General features: G+C 58.4%; 2 protein-coding genes across 5 annotated transcripts; both read right to left on the bottom strand.

Moving 5' to 3' along the window:
• Positions 1–948: 948 nt before the first annotated feature.
• On the bottom strand, positions 949–8,434 carry THAP3 (THAP domain containing 3). 4 transcript variants are annotated; one of them, XM_027607833.2, is made up of 6 exons: positions 8,308–8,429; positions 7,856–7,876; positions 5,473–5,665; positions 2,828–2,890; positions 2,391–2,486; positions 1,228–2,129 (listed from the first exon to the last, which is right to left on the bottom strand). In XM_027607833.2, exons 1-6 carry the CDS (start codon positions 8,379–8,381, stop codon positions 1,638–1,640), a joined length of 939 nt encoding a protein of 312 aa, XP_027463634.1. In that variant the 5' UTR covers positions 8,382–8,429; the 3' UTR covers positions 1,228–1,637. The 4 variants fall into 4 exon arrangements, with proteins under 4 accessions (XP_027463661.1, XP_027463634.1, XP_027463651.1 ...); XM_027607860.2 differs by lacking the exon at positions 2,391–2,486 and having other exon boundaries at positions 949–2,129; positions 8,308–8,430; XM_027607850.1 differs by lacking the exon at positions 8,308–8,429 and having other exon boundaries at positions 1,232–2,129; positions 7,737–7,869.
• An 892-nt stretch (positions 8,435–9,326) lies between these two features.
• On the bottom strand, positions 9,327–17,303 carry PHF13 (PHD finger protein 13). The gene is made up of 4 exons (XM_027574831.1): positions 16,933–17,303; positions 14,213–14,314; positions 12,428–12,962; positions 9,327–12,003 (listed from the first exon to the last, which is right to left on the bottom strand). The coding sequence occupies exons 1-4, from the start codon at positions 16,969–16,971 to the stop codon at positions 11,777–11,779; spliced, it is 903 nt and encodes a 300-aa protein (XP_027430632.1). The 5' UTR covers positions 16,972–17,303; the 3' UTR covers positions 9,327–11,776.
• Positions 17,304–18,858: the final 1,555 nt, after the last annotated feature.

The following is an 18,858-nucleotide window of genomic DNA, read 5'->3' as shown; positions in this document are numbered from 1 at the left end:
CGGAGGGAGAGGGCAAGCATGGGGTGGGGACTGAAAGCACCCTGGCTCGGGTTCGTGCCAAATCCCCCCACGCTGTGGGAGAGCAAGGCCAGCCGGAGGCTCGCTTGCTCTCTCATGCGCCGCCAGCAGGTGGCGCAGCTGCTCCGGTCCCGCTCCCTCCTCAGGGGACTCGTGGCGGCTCCCAAGCCCCTCTTCTTTCACTTGCCTCTTCTGTGGATGCAGAACATTTTAGAAGCCAGGAGGCCCTGGCTGCTGGTGGTTCTGACAGCGCCCCCACCCCATCCCCGCAGCTATTGCTAAAATCAGGCTCTGCGGTGGTACCGGAGTAATTGCTGATACCCCCCTTCCTCCAGTTTTCAAAAACAGTTCAGGTCGTCCAATTCTGTAATATTTATCTCCATTTGATAAAGTTCTTCTCTGAGCTGCAGCTCTGAATGTAAATCGTGCAATAAGCGTGGCGTGAACTCTCTGACTTTGGACGCGGCCATTCGTTCCCTCCACGGCAGGTGGCTCTTTGGGGCACCGATTCTCTTAATTTTGTCTGAAATGGACTGTACAGAAGGCACTCTCTTATCACAATAAACCTTTCCTGAAAACTGGGGAGAGTTTCAGTGCATCTGTATGTTCATTTTCAGGGATGAGCAAAATACATAAGTGATAAGAGCCCCCTCCTCACACCCTCATTCCATCCTCCAGCCTTCACTGTTGAAGCCCCATTTTTATTTTTTTTTTTTTTTTTTTTTTTTTTTTTTTTTTTTTTTTTTTTTTTTAAGATTTTATTTATTTATTTGACAGATAGAGACACAGTGAGAGAGGGAACACAAGCAGGGGGAGTGGGAGAGGGAGAAGCAGGCTTCCCACTGAGCAGGGAGCCCGATGTGGGACTCGATCCCGGGACCCCGGGATCATGACCTGAGCTGAAGGCAGACGCTTAACGACTGAGCCACCCAGGCGCCCTGAAGCCCCATTTTTAAACACGAGGCTGAACTGGAAGCCGTGGTTCAGTTTTCCATATTCGACCTCCGCCTGAGGAACACGAGTCCAGGGTCAGGAGATGACTTAGGCTAGGACCCTTCGTTTCCCGGAGGTGATGTGGCGTAGTTTGGTTTGGTCTGGTCTGGTCTGGTCTGGTCTGAGTGTTCCCAGATCCAAAAAAATCACCTCTCAGGTTTTTCCGGATCCCTTCGGACACATCTTACCAATGGCTGCATAAAACGGACCTGCAGCCCAGAGGCTCAGATGCCTAGTTCCCGGGGAAGGGGCAGGGCCAGCCCGCCGCAGCGTCGCCAATGGCGCTTTCTGCTTTACGCCTTTTGTCGTAAAAGTGAAAATCCTGTTCAGATTTCCTTAGGTTAGCGAAAGCAGGTGGTAATGCAGGTCTTTTGTAAAAGCAAATGGTGCAACACAAACTCTCAAGAAACACGGGGTACCTGTTCTAGTTTATAAATAAAGGAGGAAAAGCTGCAGCGTAGGAAGACACTTTATTCTGTCATCACTCACCCCGGGCCCCGGGGAGGCCCGCCTCAGAACAGAGGCCAGTCTCAGCCACTCCGCCGTCACCCCCTCTCGTGTCCTTCCCTGGGCCCTGCCGCCCCTCAGGGAAACGCACTCCGTCCCCGTGGGCTCAGGACGCCTCCTCACACCGTGGTGCTGAAGACCCCCGCCCAGCTTTCGTTGGAAGGACAGTCGGCCCCCGTCCCCTCCGGGAGGACCGAATCCGCCCTGCCCACGGTCCCGTTCCTGTCCCGGGCCGATGCGGCTACACCTCCCCTGAGGTGGCTGGTGGTGGGCCTGGCCTGCCTCGCTGTCCCTTCAGGGTCCGTGGCCCGAGCCCCAGACGCGCTGACAGGAAAGCCTGGCCGCCCAGCTCGGCTCTGTGGCTCCGGCCGGGGCCTGGCCTGGAGTCCTGGCTGCCCCGCTCTGTGCGCCCGGAGGCGGCTGGACATCCTCTGTATCACCAGCCTCTGGGCCTTCAGGCGCTTTCGGAGCTTTTCATTTTCCTTCAGAGTCAGGAAGAGTTTTGTTTTTAGGGCATCTAGGTCCAAAAGGGCGTAGCTGTGATCGGACGGCTGTGTGGGGCTGGCCGGCGGACGGGGGGCCGAGATTCCCTGCAGTCTCTGCGGCAGGCCCTTGGGGACAGAGGCGAGTGAAGGCGGAGCCGAGCCCGGGCCCAGCATAGCTGCCACCGCGGGACGGCGACAGGCGGGGGCCGCGGGAGGCAGGGCGCAGACCCGGCCCGGCCCCCACGCCCCACGGCGCTCCCGAGACCAGGGCCGCGGGCCAGGGTGCTCGTGGCCTGGGCTCCAGTTTGCTTCCTTTCGTTTGAAGCGAATCCCCGTGTGCAGAGACCGACCAACCAACCACCTGCTGCCTCCGGCCCCGGGCCCTACCTGTTCTGCGGCGCCGCCGGCGCTCGGGGGCAGCGCTTCGAGGGCACTGTCCGTCCTCCCCGGGCCGCACTCTGCCAGCCCCGCCGCAGGCACGGCCTGCGGACAGCAGGGCAGAAGTGGGCAGCCCGCCAGGAACCCTTCCCGCTCTCCCGGCAGGGGCCACGGCCAGGGGACCAGCAGAAACAAACAGCCCCCCCGCCCCATCCCGGGCCTGGGCTCAGACCCTCAGAAGGCGGGCACGAGCCAGCCCTCCAAGCAACTTGGGCCGCCTGCTATTAAACAGGGAGGAAAACACAGAATCCTAAACCTTGGTCTGTGAGGAGAGCACGACAAAGCCGTGCAGGCCGGGGGGCGGGGCGGGGGGGGCGGCACGTGCACCCCCCGGCGTCTGCGCCGAGGCCTCCGTCCTGACTTGGGGAGCACCAGCGCACACTCACCTCCTCCTTGTAAGAGTCCACATTCGCATCCTCGCCAGCCAGGTCCGCGCTCTCCCTCACCAGCTGCAAGAGACAGCACCGTCCACAGGCTCCCCAGGGGTGCAGGTCACCCCGAGAACCCCCGCCGGCACCACCCACTGGCTCACTCTCCCCAAAGCTGTCCCCAAATCTTAGGTCAGAGGCCCATGAACAGGACCCGTGAAGCCAGGGGCCTGATTCCTATGTGTCCCCCAGGGCCTGACATTCTAGGTACGTAGGAGGTGACTCAAATTTGACTCAAGGAGTGGCAGCCCCCTAGGAGAGAACATCTGACTCAGGGCCTGCTGCCAGTGCCCAGGCATCCCCGGAGCTGAGCCCCCAGCCACGGGGCCGGAACCAGCGGCCCCTACCCCTAGCTCCTGGCCCCGGGCACCGACAGCCCCCCAAGTTGTTAAACTAAACTCACTTCACATCTCACCACAAATGCGTGAGAAGTGATCAAGCTCCACTAGCAACGGGCACTGACGGAGGAGGGGGCTAATCAGAAGGCAGTGTCAGTCCAGCAGGACAGTGAGGTTCTAGACCCCGCCACACAGCCCCGTGCCCGTAGTTAACAGCACGTACTGTACACTCAGAAGTTTGTCAAGGGGCTAGATCTCGTGTTAAGTGCTCTGACCGCAATAAAAATCAAATACATATCAACTGAAAACAAAAGGCCTTCCATGTTGACAAAACCTCCTCGGTGTTGGGAGTAAAGCTGTGAAACAAACCCCTGCCCTCAGGGAGCCGACCAAACAGAGAAGCTGAGCCAGAGCAAATGCACGCGTGGCCCCCGCTCACGGAGCCAGAAAGAGCCAGCACGACGGGAAGCCCGGCGAGCAGGGGGACAGTGGACAGCGGTCAGGGGGCCCCTCCTCCAGGGGATGTGAACATGGACTTAGATGGGAGGCCACGAGCCTGCAGATGGGCACAAAGTTCGGACGGAGGGCGGGCGCCCCGGCGCAGGGCCCGCTGGGCACATGCACTCAGGCTTCCTCACCCCCGTTAACTGCCTTCCCTCTCACTGCCAGTACCATCGGCCCGCACAGGTACCCGCTGGCCTTGCGTGCCCGGTGTGACGCCCGCACTCTGGGACTCAGGACACCTTCGGGACTTAGGAAATTCAAGATAATCCCCCTCAGGGCCTCCACGTCCAGCTGTCCGTGAGCTCTCCCCTGAGCCGCCCCACAGAGCCACGGCCACTCCAATGTCCCGTTGGGAAATCAAACTCCAGATGCACAGGGCCAAACCCAGAGATTCAGGGAACCCCATCCCCCAGGGGCTCAGCGAGCTCGGCCCTTGCCGACCACCACCCTCTCAGCCCACTGGGCCTGCAAAGGCCACCCGCTCTCCCGACCACACACCCCCCTTTAGCTCAGGCCACCGCGACGGCACCTGCGACACCACTGGCTCCAGCCAGAGGGAGCCTTCTCCCCTCACCCGACAAACCGTAGCCTCTGCCAGCCTGTCACCATCGGCCCCTGCCACCCTCCAACCAGCTAGAGCTGACGCTGTCGGTGAGCGGGCCCAAATCCCTTCCAGCTCCAAGTCTGGGCCACGCGGCCCCCCGACCTCCCTCCAGCTCTCCCCCTGCCTCAGCCTCCTATGGCGGGGCCCAGAGCTCTCAGCCGGCGCGGCACCTGCCGGGTGGGAGTGGCACAGCCTCCGGCTTCCTGACCACAGCTCGCGGCCCCGGCTGCCTACTCGGAAGAAAAAGACAAGGTCTGAATGCAACACAGCCACCACCTTCCACTGGGAAGGGTCTTCACTGTGCGGCCTCAAGCCACGTGACGCCCAGCAAAAATGAAATGCATGTGGGCGCCTGGAGGGCTCAGTCGGTGAGGTCTCTGCCTTCGGCTCAGGTCATGATGCCAGGGTCCTGGGCGAGCCCCGCATCGGGCTCCCTCCTCAGTGGGGAGCCTGCCTCTCCCTCTGCCTGACGCTCCCTCTGCTTGTGCTCTAATAAATAAATAAAATCTTAAAAAAAAAAATGAAATGCATAGAGGACCAAGCTTTTGGTGCACTTGCCAGTCAGCTGCTTCAGCACCTTCTGGTTGTAGGGCATGATTTGGGGTGGCGGGGGAGGGAAAGAGGGAGAGAGAGAACAAGAGAGAGACTCCTCAATCAGGCTCCACACTCAGCACAGAGGCTGACCCGGGGCTCGGTCCCACGACTCTGAGATCATGACCTGAGCTGAAACCAAGAGCCAGACACTTAACCAACCAACTGAGCCACCCAGGTGCCCCATGCGTGATCTATTTTTAAAGGGGCTTTATTTTTTTTTAATTTTTTTTAAAGATTTTATTTATTTATTTGACAAAGAGAGCACAAGCAGGGGGAGGGGCAGGAAGAGGGGAGAAGCAGACTTCCCGCTGAGCAGGGAGCCCGATGTGGGGCTCGATCACCTGAGCCGAAGGCAGACGTTTAACGACTGAGCCACCCAGGCGCCCCGAAAGGGGCTTTAAATTGCAAATGACCTACAGCAAAGGTCGTGGGCAGCTGGGCTCTGAACCCCGAGGGGCTGCCCTCACCGCACTTCTCAGCCTGCAAACACCACGCCCGCCCCAGTTGCTGGCTGCACCCCTGCAGGCTGGAGATGAAGACATTAGAGGTGGTGCCGTGTTCACCTGCGCGGCATCCTGAAAGGCGAACACTGTGGGCACGGCATTCTGCTTCAGGTTTTTGCGGTTTCCAAAGGCGCTGAAGCACTCGGGTCGGAAGTGCTCGGAGCAGATGACTGTGTGCTGCTTGGGCTTGAAGTTGCCCCGGCCGATGTTCAGCACCCATTCCTTCAGCAGCTCTGGGCGGCTGAACGGGAACCTAGGAGGCAAGGGAGACATGAAGGAATTTGCAAGGCTCAAGTTGGCACTGCAGAGTTGTATGGAATTTTGAAAACACCACATGGCATTTTACTGGACAGCTTGGAAAATTCAGTGACCTCACTCTGTTAAACCATATCCAATTTCTGGAAGCTTCTGTCATGCCTGGTTACAGCAGTCTCAGTAGGCAATGTGGGGCCACAAACGTGGCCAGAAAACCTTCCAAAGGTATACTTGCAGGGCAAGCCGGTTAGTGCCTCGGGGAGTCCGCCGTGTCCAGGCCCTGCCCCTGGCTCTGGGAAGTGGGAATGAGTAAGTCCCACCCTCCTAGAGCCTACATTCTAGAACAGGAGAAAACAGACAGTAAACCAAACAGACATAGATTGCGTAGGACTTGAGTGGGAAGTGGTCAGGAAGGCCTCCCGAGAGGTGACATCTGAGCAGATGCCGCAGGAAGCAGGACAGCGAGCCGTGTGCGTATCAGAGGGAAGAGCAAGAGCAAAGGCACTGTGACAGGGACGCCCAGCATGTCGGGGGTGTGGTCAGAGGCGGGTTTGGCTGAGAGGGTGGGAGCAAGAGCAGGGGTGAGGACCTCAGGAGGCAGGCCTCGGGCAGCTGGGCAGTCCCCGGAAGCTCTGGGCTGAGGGTGAGAGAGGAGGGCGGGCACCTGGTGGCTGCGACCCGGGGGTCAGCGGAGGGGTCATGAGCAGGCAGACCTGGGATGTGTTTTGAAAGCTGTGCAGTAACGTTTGCTTGTGAGCCGCAAAATAAAGAGAAGGAAGGAGTTTCGTGTATTAAGATGAGAGGGGAGGTACTGTAGGAGGGGCAGGCCTGGGGGATCAGAATTTAGGTTCTATTTGTTAAATCTGAGGTGCCTTTTACATGACCAAGTGCTGAAGTGCAGCAGCAAGGGACACGTGTCAGGAGACGTCAGCACGGGGACCGTCCCTGTGTGAAGGGTGGCGAAGCCTGGGCGAAATCGGAGCCCTGGGGAGTGAGTGTGGATGGGGAGGACACAAAGCCACGGCCCTCCCCCAAAGGGCTCCAAGGCTAGCACTGGAAATGAGGAGGATCCGGCAAAGGAGTCTGAGAAGGGACACTGTGACAGAGGAAGAGGTCAAAGGGGGGCCCCAGAAGCCAAGTGGGGAGTGTCACGAGAGGTCAGTGGTCGGCTGTGCCAAAGGCTGCAGAGAGGTTGCTTCGGATGAGGATGGACCAGCACCGAGCAGGGCCACCGGGGACTTGGCAGAGCTCCTCTGCGGGAGTGGCAGGGGCCAGAGTCCGACTGGAATGAATTCCAGAGGTAGCCGGAGGCAATTCCACTCCCGGGATGTGCCCAATGGAAACGAAGAGAGACACGTGCACAGGAAGCCTTGTCCCAGCGAAACTGTCCCCGGTCCTGTGCTTGTCATGGCCAAGACACGGGGGCCCCCAAATGCCCTTTAATTGTAAAACAAGTCAGTTCTGGTATATTCATTCAGCGGAGCCCCTCGAGAGATGGGGAGGAAGGACACCCAGGTGACTCACAGCCGTGAGCAGAACACACAAGGAAAGCACCATGGCGCTGGACTCCTCATGCCAAGTTCAACACAGGCCAAAGCGCCCCACTCTGACTGACAGAAGGTAGGATCTGGTCACCCTTGGGGATGAGAGGGAACAAGGGGCTGGAAGGGGGTGCAGCGGGGGGCTCCCTAGGGGCTGGTGATGTTCGGATTCACAGCAGTCACACAAGTGTTCGCTTTGCGGAATGGGCTGGGCTGTGGACTTACAATTTGTGTGCTTTTCTGTAGGTCTTATACTTCAATAAAGACATTCACTTTGAGAAGGAAAATGGTGATGGGAGGGGCGGTGGAGACAGAGAGTGCAGCTGGCCTCGGGGGTCGTGCTCTAAGTCAGGGGCAGTGGCTGGAACCTGAGCTGTCCGGGGCAGGGACCGAGTACCCACCAGGGCCGACACACTGGGAGCCCTGGGAGCCTGACGACAGACTCCAAAACCTCCCGCCAAGTCAGCGCGGCCGGCCCCCCTCTCCCAACACCCTGGAACATTCTCACTCCTCCACTCCCCCACTTGCTTCCTGACAGGAGGCCAGGCCAGGGACAAGCAGAGTGGCCAGCGCATGGCAGGCACACCGACGGACGTCACCGTCGCTCATTCATTCGGAAATGCATTCAGCCAGTAGGTACTGAGCACCTGCTACGTTCCAGGCTGCATCTGTAAACAAGATCAAGTCCGGGGCGGGGGGTGACACCCCCAGAACTGCAGAGAGTGCTAGGGGCTGCGGGGCGCGGCCCGGGGATGGGGCGGCCCACCCCGGCCTCCTCCACACGCCACCGCCCCGACCGACCGCCGGGGAGGCTGTGCGCCTTCAGCAGGTTGCTCAGCCTCTCCGACAGTCTCCCCACGCGCCCAAGCCGGCCAAGGCGGCGTCCGGCCGCCGATCACCCCGCCCGTCCCCGGGCCGCCGGCCCCTCCGCGAAGGGGCCAGCCGCACGCCCTGGAGCCTCCCCCGCGGCCGGGCAGCGGCCCTGGCGTCCCCGCCCGGCGCGCCAGGCCTCGGGCTCCGGCGGGGGCCGCGGCCGCTCGGCCCGGCCAGGCGGGCCGGCAGCCGGGCCCCCGCGCCCCACGGCGCCCCCGCCCCTCACCGGTGGAAGGTGAGCTGCTTCCTGCGGCTGCTGTAGCGGTTGCAGCACTGCCGGGCCGCGCACGACTTCGGCATCTCTGGACGCCAGGCCCAGCTGCCCCTAACAAAGATGGCGGCGGCAAGCCTGCGGGACGGGGCGGGGGGCGGGGCCAGCGGGCGGGGCGGGGCGGGGCGGGGCCAGCGGACCCGAGCTGGACTGCGGACGGGGCGGGGCTAGGGAGCGGGGCCGGCGAGCGGGGCGGGGGCCGCCGGAAGGCGGAGGCGGACCCGCCTCCTCTCTGCTCCTGGGTCACCTCCTCGCGCGCTCCCTGTGACCCGCATCACCCGAGTCAGGTGGGCTCTGGGGTACCACGACAAGGGGTGCTCCCAGAGCCAGCCCCGGCCCGACACCCCCAACAGCGCCGCCGGTGCGAGCTCCACCCCTTCGCGAAAGCCCGGGACCCTTGCCTCCTTGCTTTGAGGGGCCAAGGCACACCCACCAACAGCCTTGGACACCTGGAAACTAGAGAAGGGCTCACCGCCCAACCTGGCCAGTATTTCCAAGATTCTAAGGTGTTGGTGCGTAGATTCCGGCTGCTCGAAAGGAGGTACTAGTTGACTACTGGTGGGTCCCCGATTAGAGGCGGGCAGACACAGCTGAGTGACAGAAAAAGCACAGGCGTTGGGGACCCCCAAGTGTAAAGGGGCAGAATGAGCACCCCTGGGAGACTGCAAATCTGCTTGCAGAACCTCGGAGGAGGTTGCAGCTTTTAACAAAGCAGGTAACCACTCACTGGGGCTTAAGCTAATCCACAGCATGATGAAACTGCGAAAGCTATTCATGTCTATTCATACTGTGGTTTGATCCTGGAGAATTTACTAGAAAAGTGTATGAAAGGTTGTGGGCACGCTTCATCCTGCTAAACCAACTCAGACTTTACCTCCCCAAGTCTCTATGTCATCATGGTTTGGGAGAGGTAATGAAGGGAGCAGAAACACCACTGTCCTTCCCCAGAGAAAACACACACCTGAAGCTAGGCATGAACCTCAAAGTAGCAATATATTTATTTACAAAATATACAGTTTCACAGAAACAGCTTCGCTTTATACACATAAACTTTATAATCACACAGAACCATGTAAACGATGTTAAGTGTCCGGCCTGGCCAATGCCAATGGGAGAGGCTTACTCTTGGGGTGACATCCTTCCCTCCCCTCACTCTATTAGCCACCAACCAGGAGCCCCTAGATGGGCCACGCCTAATTTGCATAAAGCTGATTGCAGCTGCCCAGCTCAAGCTAACACAAAAACCAAGGTGTCCTGAGACTTCCTAGACACCACCCACAGGGATAGAGATCTGTTAAAAGAACAAAAAGGAAATGAAGGAAACAGATCGAAATGACTATTAAGTACCTTCCAGAGGCGTCACCAGGCATCGAACCTTCTAAAAGCAATACAGCAATCGCCAGGCCTGGCAGTTCCACTCTAAAATCACACATATTCTTAAATGCACTTTTAAAACTTCGTGGAGTTTTTTTAAAAAGGAAAAACACTTTGGAACTTTGGCTATTCTCATGGTGAAGACACTGGACAGGCAATGTCATGGGGCAGATCTTTGGCAAATTCCTCTCCAACTTTTCCTGGACGTTTGCCCTCATCAGAGCCAGACAGCTGTCTGAGGAGAAGGTGGTTTCTAAGCCCGCTTCTTACTGTTTTTCTCTACAGCAGAACTTCTCCCTTGGGGATCTTCACGATAAACTGGGTTTCAGAAACTATTTCTCTCTATTTCTGTGTTAATATAAGCAACAGAATTAAAAACAAAACACAACAAAAAGCAGCTGGCTGGTGAAGCATGAACGATACTAGCGCAGAACATGGGCTCCGATCAGCCAATTAGAGTTCAAGCCCCCTTTGTGCCTCGGGGAGAGAATGTGAAGAGTCCCGGGGGGAGCCCAGCACGAGGGTGCCACATGAAGAGCCCAGCAGAGAGACCGGGGGTCCACCCTGCTGTAAATAAATAGGACTAACTGGGGCATTCTTCCCTTTTCATGCTTCACGAGAAACAATGTGTATGAAAACACACCCATCTACTTACCAAAAAAAAAAAGTTTTTGAGAAGAGTATTTGACCTGCCAAAGAGCACTGTCAACTCTGGAGAAAGTGGGAGCCTTCCTGTCCCTGCGGGGCCCAGAGCCACCGGCGGCAGCCCAGGTACACGGCCCTCGGACACAGCCCTGTGCGAGCTGCAGGCACAAACTCCTGGGCTTCTCCAGGGCGGGCGGGCACCGGAGGCTCCCCGGTCCAGGTCCCAGGTCAGATCGAAGGAAGTCTGCACAGTTCAGTGGTATACTCCTGGAGGCCGATGTTACCATATCGCTCCCTCGCCAATTTCAAACCAAAAAAAAACAAAAACCAAAAAAAAAACAACCAAAACAAAACAAAAAAGGCTTCAAATCCTAACCTTGCCCCGGGAAACCAGCAGGCCAGCCTGTATGAGGGCATCCTAAGAATAAACCACAGGAGAGGCCTTCCCTTCGAGTTCTCGCTACCTCATGATGTAGAGGAATGCCGTTCCCGTGACTGCCTAACCTTTACATTGCTACTGGAACAAGGTGAGGGAAAGAGAGGACAGAATCCAGGTGCCCTCTCGCTTGAAAACAGCTCGCCTGGGCACCCCTAGGGCCTCATACACCAACTGGAAAGGGCACCCCGGCAGAAATCTGCCAATACTTTTGGCTATATCGTGCAAAAAAGACAGGTTTTTTACATCGTGCAAAACAGGAAACTGAGTTATGAACACGGGCCACCTCAACCCCCCAACCAACCCCTTTCCCGCCAAGAAGTGGCCACACACTGTCCCTTTTAACAAACAGAAGGAAACTGAGGGATCACTAGCTAGCCACTGCCCCAGGGCTCCGCTAAGAGTGAGACTAGAGGACTCTAGCTGGCAGCCTGCAGGGACAGACAGACAGCAGCCAAGGCAGGGAGAGGGCAGGCCACGAAGGTAGGGGCAGCTCGATGGTTGCTGTACAGACACTTACGGTCAAAGACTTACACTTGGGAAAAAGCTTACACGTATGGCTGTTCGTTAACAGGCCTGGGAAACTGAACATCTCCTCTCCCAAGACAGCGGAAGCAGGAAAACAGCTAGCGCTGGTTCCAGCCGGCGGAGTTTGTTAACAATGATAGCAAGAATTCACAACTACCACGCACCCTCACTTTCAGCCGAACTGAACTCACTGTACTTGGGTGGTGAGCCCCCCTCCACTGCAGAGAACACAGCTCTAGCAGCAGCTTTGGCCAACGAGGATTTTATTCAGTCACTGGCAGATACAGGTCCTACCTTGGACAGCCTGCCCTTTTGCTTAGGCACCTGAATGGCAGGGGTCTGCCCGCACCAGAGCTGAGAGTTCTGTGCTCAACTAAGAGGAGCCAAGAGGCCCCCCGTCCCTTCTGATTCCTCGCCCATGCTCTCCTCGCTCACCAACAGTCAGTCCAGAAACAGTTTCCGCGAGCCCATTCGGGAACGGTTGGAGCGGCGGATGTCAAACTTGGAGTCCCGGCACTTTTGGCAGACAAACACTTCCGGGACATTGGACTTCCGTATTTTCGCACAGGACAGGTGGATCCAGGTATGGCACTCGTTGCACTCTATCATAGGGCGGCCGGCAAACGGCTTCATGCAGAAGCAAGTGACGAGGTCCCAGGAGTCGTCATCTGAAGGGAGAGACACGTGTGTGAAGAGGGGAAAAAACACTGCCTGCACTCCCGCCCCCAGCAAAGTCCCTCCCCCGCCAGCCCCCAGGGGTGCGGGGGGCAGAGCAGCTGAGCGGCAGTGAAGCCTGATCCTCGACACACACACACACACACTGTAGGGCAGGGCAGTGGGGTAAATGCGTGACCAAGGACACTGAAATGTGTAGCACCAGGAATTAACCGTGAGATGTTTACTGAGAAGCTATATTTATTTTTATATTTTGAGGCCTGTCCTGGAATCTCAGCTGTTTCTAGCTGCCATCACCCCCTTCCTAAACATCTGTGTCCGCCTTCCAATACCGTCCTCCCTAGGGGCAGTGGGCACACTGTGCTGTCACCCTCCAGGGAAGGGACCGCTCTTTGGACCCCCTCAGGGGCCACTCACCCGAGTCCACCATTATGTCCTCATCATTGCCAGTGCTGTCCTCGTCCCGGAACACCACCTGCTTTCCCTGCCGGACAATAGTCCGTTTGCCTTCAGTTTTTATTTCTTTGACCTGATCAGGTGACACCGTGACACAAGACCCACTGGAAGGAGTATCGGAATCCCAGCCCGAGCAGGGGTCGCCGGGAGCCTGAGGGCTATCCTGCAGGGTGGGACTCGTGGGGGTCTCCACATAGGGGTCGGCAGCTTCCAGCTTCAACAGGCTCCCCATGTACCCCTCCTTCACGGGCACGTCGCTGTCCCTTCGCTTCCTCTTCTTCTTTTTCTTCAGCTTGTCTGTCTTCTTTCTGTCCAGCAGGAAATTACTGGGCTTGGCTCGCTGCAGGAGGGTGGGCTGCAGGTGGCCAAAGCAGCGGTCGGAGACCGGCAGGGGCACGGCCGACGCAATGTCAGTGAAGCCCGTGTCCCAGCCGTCGCTGTCAATGGTGCCAGCCGTGCTGTTGGCAGGGCTGGGGCTGCTCCTCAGAGGGAGCTCCTGAAAGGACAGAAGCACAGGTAGCCAGGGCCGAGGGGTATGACTAGTGCGCTAGTCCCCGGCGACGAGGGCTGGCCCCGAGCAGAGCTTCCCCAGGCCCCGCACCCCCACCCCCAAGCCAGGTCGGGACTACAGACGAGGGCTGTCAGAACTGTGGCCTTCTCGGCTCTCGTAAGCAGTGCTCTTTAGGAATGGTGTCATAAGTACTTTACTATGACCTTCCAGATAGAATGTTAACACACCAGGAGGAAAACCTTCCCTTGCTGAGCCGCCCTCAGCCCCTGTCCAGAGCCAGGAACTCGTTCGATGCCCAGTAAATACCTAGAAAGCTGCCAAGAACACCCTCTCATACCCCCTTATCTTTCCCAGATTGTAAAATCTCCCTTCCACTTGCAGTCCCAAGGGTTGTATTTTCTTTTTAATTAAATGAATTTAAATTAGTTTTGAGAATTTCCTGACACTCTTCCTAAAAACTGGAGATATCCCCAAATATTACAAAATCAAACTAGGTAATGACTGCCCCAAGGCAGTGAGCTCATCCCTACGGTTCCTTCAGGCCATTCAAGCATTTTCTTTGCAAATAGTGGCAACATTCTGCATGGTACAAAGGGTGCATTTATCCACGTACACAGCAAACAGAAACGATAAGCCAATGCTGGGGTTTGGTCTCCCAGAAATACCATAATCCTTTCTTTTTAGCCCCGTACAAGTTTGAGCACCATGACAATAGTGGTCCTTAGTCCTACCCGTTATTTAGCAAGAAAAAAAAAAATCCTTTAAAATTCAGGATTTTGGCCACAAGTCCCTGAAGATTCTGTAACATGGTGCGCACAGCAACTGGGGAGCTGCTCACCAGGAAGGACAGTGTGGACCGGGCCCAACCATCTGGTTGAACCCCAGGCCTGGGCCCCAGCGTCCTCATCTGTAAAATGGGGATCAACAGCAGCACCCATCTCATATATTGTAAGGGCCAAGAACACTGCCCAGCCACTGCAGGCACTCAATAAGCCCTGGAGATTCAGAGCAGATGGACGTCAAACGTGTTATATGCAAACCAATACCCAAAGTTTATTAAATCATTTCTAGACAAGCCTGCGTTTTCGATCAGACTTTTAGGAACCACCTCCCAGGCTGGGCTAAGTTTTGAAGAAAGGTTTCTACCTGACAGCCGTCTGGCGTCCCCCAGCAGCCCCATCCCAGACCCCCACGCGGCCACTGGTTTCACTGCCAGCAGAAGCACTGAAGATTACCTCCTTTGGATAAGGAATGTAGCCGGCATAGGCCAAGACAAAGGTGCAGAATTTGTTGAAATCCTCCACAGTCCTGCGCCTCTTGTAACTGGGGGAGCACTCCTGTTAGCAGGCGAGAAAAGGGGTGTATTTGAGTGTAGGCACTTGTAGGTGGAATCCAGAAACAAAACTAAGCCAGCTGGAGCTTTTATTGTCAACCACTCGAAAATATACTGCTACGTTTACAAACACTCTAAGAAACAAGATAAGGTAGGTTTGGGTCAAGAAACAACACTGCACTCAGAAGGCTGAAAGAGGGGTATCGTGCTGTTATGCCAAGCACACTGGGAACCGGGCAGGAGATAAAAACGTAGAAGAGTCCACTTCTTAGTGCTTCCACTTCTTCGCGCTCCCATGGCATCTTCCGACATTATCTACCATGCTCTGCAGGCCTATCAGGAGCTCTAATAACTACTTTTTTGCTACAGATTTTCCATTTTGAAAATAAAGTTCAGCTGCAGCTGTAATCAAAGTATTTTAAGTGATTTCAAAAGTCAACTACTCCTGATCCTACAAAGCTCACTCAGGCCTGAACCCTCCCCAGCCAGGGCTCTGTGGCCCCCTCCTCCTAGCACCCCCCACTTCTCCGTCCCCTGCTGCAGCAGCCAACATCCAGGGGGGGGCAGCGCCCAAATGTTCTCTGACTCAGAAAACAAACCAGAAATGCTCCGGCTGGGGGGCACCTAGATGGCTCAGTCGTTAAGCGTCTGCCTTCGGCTCAGGTCATGATCCCAGGGTCCTGGGATCAAGCCCCGCGTGGGGGTTGGGCTCCCTGCTCGGCGGGGAGCCTGCTTCTCCCTCTCCCACTCCCCCTGCTTGTGTTCCCTCTCTCGCTGCGTCTCTCTGTCAAACAAATAAATAAAATCTTAAAAAAAAAAAAAAAAAAGAAGGAAATGGTCGGGCTGGGTTTACTTGCACCTTGAAGATGAAATACGAGAGGACTTTGGCTTGTGTGTCCTGTCTCCATTCAATCTAAAAATGCCCTCAACAAGAAGGGTTTTTCTCCTGAGGAACAACAGCTCCGGGAGAAAGAACCCTTATTTGCTACTAAGCAAAACAACTCTGCTTTATTTCGCCTTATTCGACTAGCGTATTTACTGAGGTCTCCTTTAAAAGTACTTCAGTACCCACCCCAACCTCATCCTTACGTGCTCAGCTACCATTTCCAGGGCCCAGGGTCCCACTATCCTGCAAGGACGAACGCGGGACAGGAAACTGGGGGGTGGGTTCCTGGATCCAACCCAGCCCCTCCCCAGGACCGAGGGCCAAGAAAGCGGCCCGGCACCCGGCGTGCTGCCCGCAGGTTTCCTTCCAAGGGCTCCACTTCTTATTTTCTCAACTTGGTTCTAGCAGACCACCTCCGCCCTCCGCCCCCCACCCCCGGCCGCTCAGACCCCCGGGGGGCTCGCAGGTTGGTGGAGCCCCCCGGCCTCGAAGCGGTCCCCGGCATTTCCTGCGTCGAAGAGACCCTGCCCCCACCCCCGGGAAGAACTGACCGCCCGCGCTCCGGCCGCGGCGGGAGGGCCGCAGCCCTCGGCCCTCAAACTCTCGGGGAGAACTTTTATTTCGGCGGGGAACACGCACAAGTGGGTCAGGGGCCTGGACGCGGAATGGAAGGCGGCGGCGCCCTCGGGCCCGAAGCGGAGGGACCCGCGCCGCCCCCGCCCCGCCCGCCTCGCCCGCCTCGCCGCCTTTAGGAAAAGCAGATGGCGGTGCGGCCCCCTCCCCGCCCTCCGCGGAAGCCGCCCCCCGCCGACACTCGGCCCCGGAAGGTGCGGGGCCCATCCCGCGGGGGAGGGGGCGCGGGAAGCCGGGCAGGATTCGAGGTCCGGGGCCGGTGGGCCCCGCGAAGCCCTGAGGCGGCAGCGCGACGGGTGAACGCGCCCGGCGCCGCCTCCCCCACCCGCCTGCGGCCGGACCCGCACCCCAGCCCCGCGGGCCTCCGGAGGGAGAGGGGACCGAGGCGGGGGCGCCAGAGGGGCCGCCCGGGAGAACCGAGGGCCGATCCCCGGAAGGAGGGGGAGCCGGGGCGGGGCGAGAGAGCCCGCGGCCGGGGGGCGGGGGCCCCGGAGGGGGAGGAGAGCGTGCCGAGGGTGGGGGGCTCGGCTCGGGTGTTTACGGGGGTGGGGACCCGGCAGAACTAGGCCCCCGGCGCCGGAGGGGGCGGGGGCCGCGCGGGAGTCAGGGGGCGGGGCGCGGACTACCGGGCCCGGGGATTAAGGGAGCAGGCGGGGGCGCGCGGAGCGGAGTCCCCGTCCGAGGGGGACCGCGAGCCCCTCCGGGAGGGGGGAGGGGCTCCTAAGAGAAGCGGGAACTCGAGGCGGCGGCGGCTGGGACCGAGTCCCCGGGGGCAGGGAAGGAGTAAGCCAAGCCGGCGGTGAGAGGCCGGGGGCGCAGACAGGTCCCGGGGCTACGCGAGGCCGGGGAGGGGTGGGCGCGGCGGCCCGAGGAAAGGGGCGCCGGGAGGACGCGGACGCCCGCGGCAGGGACGCCGAGGCGAGGGCCGGCAGGGAGAACTGGGCGCGGGCCCGAGTGGGGGGCGGGGTTGGGCGCCCAAGGGGGCGACGAGGAAAGGCTGGGGGAGGGGAGGGCGGCGCTCGGCCGGCGGGGGTCCGGCTGCCGGGAGCGCAGGACTGGAGTGGGGGTGGGTCAGGGGCGGTCGGGACGCAGCCCTCACTCACCTCCGGGTGGAAGGTGGCGGCGCAAGAGTCGGAGTCCATGTTCAGGGTGGGGGGCGGCGGCTACGGGAGTGTAGGGGCCCGGGATGCGGGCGCCGGGCCACCGAGCCGCTCAGGGCTGGGGGCGCCGGCGGCCGCGCAGAGCGAGGGCGGACCCGGGAGGGGTCGCCCCGGCTGGAGGTGATGAGGGGGCTCGGCTCGGCGCGTTGCGTCCCGGGCTCAGTGCTCCCGGGCCGGCGGCTTCACGGCCGAGCAGAGTTGGCGATGCAGCTCCTGCGACCGGCGCGGTGGGAGAGGCGGGAGAGTCGCTGCGGGGGGCGGCGGCGGCGGCGAGCGGGAACCCGACCCGCTCCCCGACCTGACGCCCAGTTCGGCTCGTGTCTCGGGAGGGAGGGCGGGAGAGCCGCGAGGGCTGTCGGGAAATGTAGTCTGTGGGCGACGGGAAGCCGAAGGCCTGGGGCGGGGGCGGAGCATTGTGGGAGTAGTAGTCCCAGCTCCGCCTCTGAGGCGCACAAAGGCCGCCTCGCGGACTCCAGCCCCCATAGAGCTCCGCGGCGGCAGCCCGGTTTGTGGGGGCGGTGTCTCCGGGACCTGAGGCTGCCGGAGCGGGGGAGGTGCGGAGGCTCGCGCTGGCTCTGCGGTGGGGGAGGGGCGGCGCGAGTGGTAGCGCCGCGGTCTCGGCGGGGGCGAGGGGCGGGAGTCGCCCCGGCGGGTGGGGGCGGGGCCGACGGCCTCGGTGGAGGAGGGCGGCGGCGGCGGCTGCCGTCTCCTTTTGGACTTGGGGGTTCGTGCCCCTTTGTGGGGCCGTGGTCCCCGCGGCGGGGGCGACGGGCGCTGACGTCGCGGCCGCCGCCTGGGCTCGGACCCGGCGGGGCGAACTTGTTTTCGCGGCCGGGGTATTCTGGCCGGCTCCTCCTGTCCCGGGGGTCCTGGGACGGCGGGACTGCTGATCTGGTGTTTGTAGGATCCACGTTGGGGTGTCGAGTAACTGCGTTTTTATAAAAACTCTGTGCCAGGGTTATCAGTGTTTTGGAAGATGTTAGTCTTAAATTCGCTTTTTTTCTCTCTCTTTCCTCTCTGCCTGATCTTGGGACTACCCCTGTTTTCTTTAATTGAATTATCTTCCGAATGTATTCCTCACAGCATTACACCAGTGGGGTGAGGGGAAAACGTGGTTGAGAGATCTGGTATTAACAATGATTTTATTGATACTTGATTGAGTTTGCGGTGTTTAAAGGCTGGACCGCTGAGTATTTTACAACTTTATATGTTGAAGATTGATTGACTCTGAACACTTAGTTGAAAATTATCTGCTCTGATAAAATTACCATTGGAGGCCTGACATTTCTGATAACCATTTGAAAGGAAAGAAAATCTATAAAATGTTCAATAACGTGTTTGGTAGCTTCGAAGACAGAGGAACTGCGTTAAAGAGGAGGGACGTAAAATTTTAAATTCGAATCAGGAAACTGACTCCTGGACACTAAATCAGAAAAGATGATTAGAAGAACCTCTAGGAGATTATTTCTAAGGGAGTGAATGCCTGCCTCGCTGGTTGACTGTTGCTGTTTAGATTAAGATAATTCTGAAGGAAACTACTGGTTAAGAGACTGGGTTTATCTCAGAAGTACTTTTCTGAGCCTCAGCTTCCTAAACTATAAAAGTTTTATCGTAGTTCCTTTTTCCATAAATGGTAGTTTACTATTGTTGTTGTTATCTTTTAATGTTATTTGAGCAATGCCTTGCCGGATTGGAGGACTCCCCAGCGTGGATAACAAATTGAGGACCTCTAGAAAGTTAGTAAGATTAAAAACAGACATTGGACTTGGCCTGTGGAAACATCACCAACAGCTTCATAGAGAGTTGTCACATTCAGGTGATTTAGCTGGATTTAGAATGTTACCTATCACTGTGACCAGAGCAAATGCC

This window comes from Zalophus californianus, chromosome 4 (assembly GCF_009762305.2).
Source record: "Zalophus californianus isolate mZalCal1 chromosome 4, mZalCal1.pri.v2, whole genome shotgun sequence".
Lineage (NCBI taxonomy): Eukaryota > Metazoa > Chordata > Mammalia > Carnivora > Otariidae > Zalophus > Zalophus californianus.
This window is presented reverse-complemented; position numbering and strand designations above follow the sequence as displayed.